This window comes from Henckelia pumila, chromosome 1, assembly GCF_033568475.1.
Source record: "Henckelia pumila isolate YLH828 chromosome 1, ASM3356847v2, whole genome shotgun sequence".
NCBI classification, from domain to species: domain Eukaryota; kingdom Viridiplantae; phylum Streptophyta; class Magnoliopsida; order Lamiales; family Gesneriaceae; genus Henckelia; species Henckelia pumila.
In genome coordinates this window covers 116024481-116029168 of record NC_133120.1, presented here as the reverse complement: position 1 = coordinate 116029168, position 4688 = coordinate 116024481, and the positions used below count along the sequence as shown (strand labels likewise).

Genomic DNA, 4688 nt, shown 5'->3' with positions numbered 1-4688 from the left:
GACTGTGTCGATGTAGACGTCGTGTGATCTGGGGACCATAACCCTATATTTATATTTTGAGATTCTATTTAAGTCCATCAATCAAATAGAAAAGCCCATTAGTATCTACACATTAAAGGCCACATCCTATTAGATACATTAAAGCCCAAATAAACCAAAACTTTATTTAGATCACTTTTATGGGCTAACTTTATTTGACAGTCCACAACACATAATTATTTACATATAAGCCCAATGTTGGATTTATGATCCAACAATATTGTCTCCCATAAGGACTTTTCCACCATCGATCTCAGTGAAACATGTGAACCATTCCTTACATGGACTCATATGATAAGAACATCCTGAATCAAGGATCCATTCCTTTTCATATTTATCAGTGGTTACCAGCAATACATCAGCACTTTCATATCCATCTTCTGCCAAAGTTGCATCCCCTGATCATTCTGATTCCTTTACACCTCCTGATCATTCTGATTCCTTTACACCTTGTTTCTTATTTTTTTCGGTACAATCTATTCTAAAATGTCCCTTACTTATGACAAAATAAACTTTTCCTTTTGAACTTAGTTCTTGACTTTGATCGAGAGTTGTTTCTTGGCTTAAATTCTCTCTTATCAGATCTTCTTCTAGTAAAGAGCCTTTCACTCTGATCATCACTTTCGTTTCCAGATTTCTTGTTCAACCCTTGGATATCAAAGCCGCATGTACTTCTTCCAGAGTGAGAGTTTCTTTGCCATAGATCAATGTATTTCTTAGATTATCATATGCATCAGGGAAAGAATATAATAACAACAAAGATTGATCCTGATCTTCAACTTTAATCTCTAAATTTTCAAGATATAAAATAATTTTATTGAAATCATCGTTGTGACCTTCGATCGACTTACCAGTTGGCATCTTGAATGTATATAGCTTTTTCTTGAGGAAAAGCTTGTTTTCCAGAGATTTATTCATGTAGAGGTACTCGAGTTTCAGCCAAATTGTAGCAGCAGACGTCTCCTTTGATATTTTCACGCAATACTTTGTCTCCAAGGCTCAATATCAAAATGCTATGAGCTTTCGCAAGAATTTCTTTCTTGTCCATTCCTTTGATCTTATCAGGCATGTTTTCATCTCCCACGAGTGCATCGTCCACGCCATTTTGAACAAGCGATTCCCTCATTTTCCGTCTCCATGGACTGAAATCATTCTTGCCGTGAATTTCTCGATATCGAATCGTGTGGTGCTCATATTTAAACGAGGTTCTGATGTCATGTGAACTCTATAATATTAATCATGTATATGTGTTAAGATGTGGACTCTTGGATGAATATGAGTATTACCCATATGTTAGAATCTCATTAACACTCAATTCACGAGATGTTTACCGACGTCTGTAGTGTAACGTACAATTGATTCTATTTTTTTTTATAAATTAAACATGCATTTATATTAAGGTATTAATAAAAAATAATTTGTTCCGAATACAAACGATAAAGAAATGAAAACATGAGAAATAACTTATGTTATTTTTAAATATATATATATATAATTTTGATCACCTGCAACTAGGGTACAGGATTTTTCGTGTGCGACCACTAAAACTTGGTACTAGGGTGTAGATGATCATTACTATATATATATATATATATATATATATATATATCCAGTATTGTAATTTATAAAAAGAAAAATTAATCGGTTTACACATATATCATTTGCTTGGGCGTAAGATGATAGGTTAAATGAAAAAAACAAATGTATAGAAAAGTGTTGGATGTATTACAAGTAAAAAAAGAAGAAAATACACAAGATTAAAAGTGAATCAATTTTTATATAAGTAATCTAAAGTGTTTAATATGTGTTCTTAAGAAATTTTAAAGGCATTATTCTTAAAACTTTTAAATAATTTTTAAATTCATCCAATGAAAATAATCTTTATTGTACATATATTGGTTGTGAACAATGTGAATAAAACTATTTATTTCAAAAAAGAAGAAAAATTATATTAAATATTATATCTATAGACTAATATGAGTTAATTGATAATGTATTATTTTAAAATGTTAACTGTCAAATAATCATATATTAAAAATTAATACTTTTTACATAAAAATTAATAATGTTGGCATAAAAAATAATACTTTTGATATAAAAACTAATATTTAATACCATTTACTAAAATATTATTTTTTTAATATCAAATAAGCATATATTATATTTAATACCGTTTACTAAAATATTATTTTTTTAATGTCAAATAAGCATATATTACAAAGTAATACTTTTGATATAAAAACTAATACTTTTAGCATAAAAATTAATACTTTTTACAAAACATTAATATTATTTATTTCAAATTAGTTGCTCAAGTATTGCTTGACATACAAGAAAAAAACCACTCTCACAGTACATAGGACATGTTGCCTCCTCATTCTTAAACTCCATGAATAAACCAACACGTAAAAATGCATCAAACTTACACATAACAGATACATAATCCAACATGCAAATTGTTGAGAATCACGTTCAAAGTCAAGGAAATCACATTCTGAATCTTTAGGATATTTATTTGATTGTATATTTTGTAATTACAGAATATTGTATAGCTGTATATTCTCTTTTCCTTATTTATGTTTTTTTCCTTAGTTATAGGTTGTACTGAATCTCTATAAAGAGGTTGGAATATCAATAAAAGAATTATTCCTGCATAATCTACATGGTATCAAAGCCAACGTAATTGGTCTCTGTTCTTCAAAAATTCACTTGTTTTTTTTTTCCGCCTAGCCATGTCTGAAGAAGCTACTGTCAATACCAAACCTAATATATCCAAACCTCCAACTGAATCACTCTCTCACTCTGTCCAAATAACTACAATTCGACTCAATGGGAACAATTTTTTCAGATGGTCTCAGTCAGTTAGAATGTACATTAGGGGGAGAGGAAAGATCGGGTATTTAACCAGTGACATTTCAAAGCCCAAAAATACTGATGCTGGTCACGCAATTTGGGATGCTGAAAACTCCATGATAATAGCTTGGTTGGTGAATTCCATGGAGGAGAAAATTAGCGCAAATTACATGTGTTATCCTACTGTCAAAGATCTTTGGGATAATGTCACTTTGATGTATTCTGATCTTGGAAATCAGTCCCAAACATACGAAATACAACTCAAACTGATGGAAGTGTGTCAAGGTGAGAATTCTATCACTAAATATTTCAATATTCTCAAAGGTTTATGGCAGGATCTTGACTTATTCAATGATGAATATGAGTGAAAAAACGCGGATGATTGTAAACACTTTAAGACGAAGGAGGAGAATTCGAGAATTTTCCGATTTTTGGCTGGCCTCAACATCGAATTTGATGAAGTTCGGGGCCGGATCTTAGGACGTCATCCTCTTCCCTCACTTAGCGAAGTTTTTTCTGAAGTTCGACGGGAAGAAAGCAGAAGAACCGTCATGCTTGGCAAGAAAATACCCGCTGAACCAGTTGAAAATTCAGCCTTATTGGGGACTGCTGCCGCTGCCTATCGTACACCTCATAATCAGCGTCGTCAAAACGACAAACCAAAGATTTGGTGCGATGTTTGTGACAAACCACGACATACTCGTGAAACTTGCTGGAAATTGCATGGAAAACCAGCTGATTGGAAACCTAAGGAGTGGAGAAATCATAAACAAAATGATTTGAATAATGTCCCAGCCAGAGCACATTCTGCAGGGAATCCAAATTTGAGTGAAGAGCAGATTGAGCAATTACTAAAGCTGCTGAAATCTACATCATCTACCCCTGGTATCCCTGTAGCATCCGTGGCCCAAACAGGTTGAACTTTGTATGCATACTCTTCTTCTTTACGTGCATCTTGGATCATAGATTCGGGTGCCTCTCATCATATGACTAATTTGTCACATTTATTTATGTCTTATGAACCTTTCTGGAAATAAGAAAGTCCGAATTGCAGATGGAAGCTTATCTTCCATTGCTGGCCAAGGCTCAATTCGTTTGTCCGACAAAATAATCTTGAAACCTGTTTTGCACGTTCCAAGACTCTTTTGCAATCTTTTATCAGTTAGTCGTCTATCTCAAGATTCTAATTGTCGGGTTATTTTTGGTGTCTCTCATTGTGAATTTCAGGATTTGAACACGGGGATGATGATTGCCAGTGCTAAGATGATGGAAGATCTCTACTATTTTGACGACAACCGCTCTAGGAATAAACAAGCTCAGGGTTTCATTGGTAGTGTCCATTCAAATCCTGTTCATGATCAAATAATGCTTTGGCATAATAGACTAGGACATCCTAGTTTTTTCTATTTAAAATATTTATTTCCAGATTTATTTAAGAGAATAGATTGTAACTCATTGGTCTGTGAAACTTGCTTATTGGCTAAGAGTCATCGTAATTTTTACAAAAGCAAACCATATTGTGCTTCAAAGCCATTTCACCTAATACACAGTGATGTTTGGGGCCCTTCTAAGATCACCACTTTAATGGGAAAAAAATGGTTTGTGACATTCATTGATGATCATACACGCCTATGCTGGGTCTATTTAATGAAATCGAAAAATGAGGTTGCAAAACTTTTTAAAGATTTTTACTCTTTGATTGAAACACAATTTCAAACTAAAATAAGTATTTTTCGTAGTGACAATGAAACAGAATTTTTTAATGAATGTTTAGGAGATTTCTTTAAACAAAAGGG

General features: G+C 32.8%; 1 protein-coding gene across 1 annotated transcript; it reads left to right on the top strand.

The window, feature by feature from the left end:
- Positions 1-2771: 2771 nt before the first annotated feature.
- Positions 2772-3260, top strand: LOC140873385 (uncharacterized). The gene has a single exon (XM_073276486.1). The coding sequence runs from the start codon at positions 2772-2774 to the stop codon at positions 3258-3260; it is 489 nt and encodes a 162-aa protein (XP_073132587.1).
- Positions 3261-4688: the final 1428 nt, after the last annotated feature.

Bases quoted from the DNA above. Each gene is read 5' to 3' on its own strand.
- LOC140873385 (XM_073276486.1), top strand. From the start codon at position 2,772: ATGTCTGAAGAAGCTACTGTCAATACCAAACCTAATATATCCAAACCT.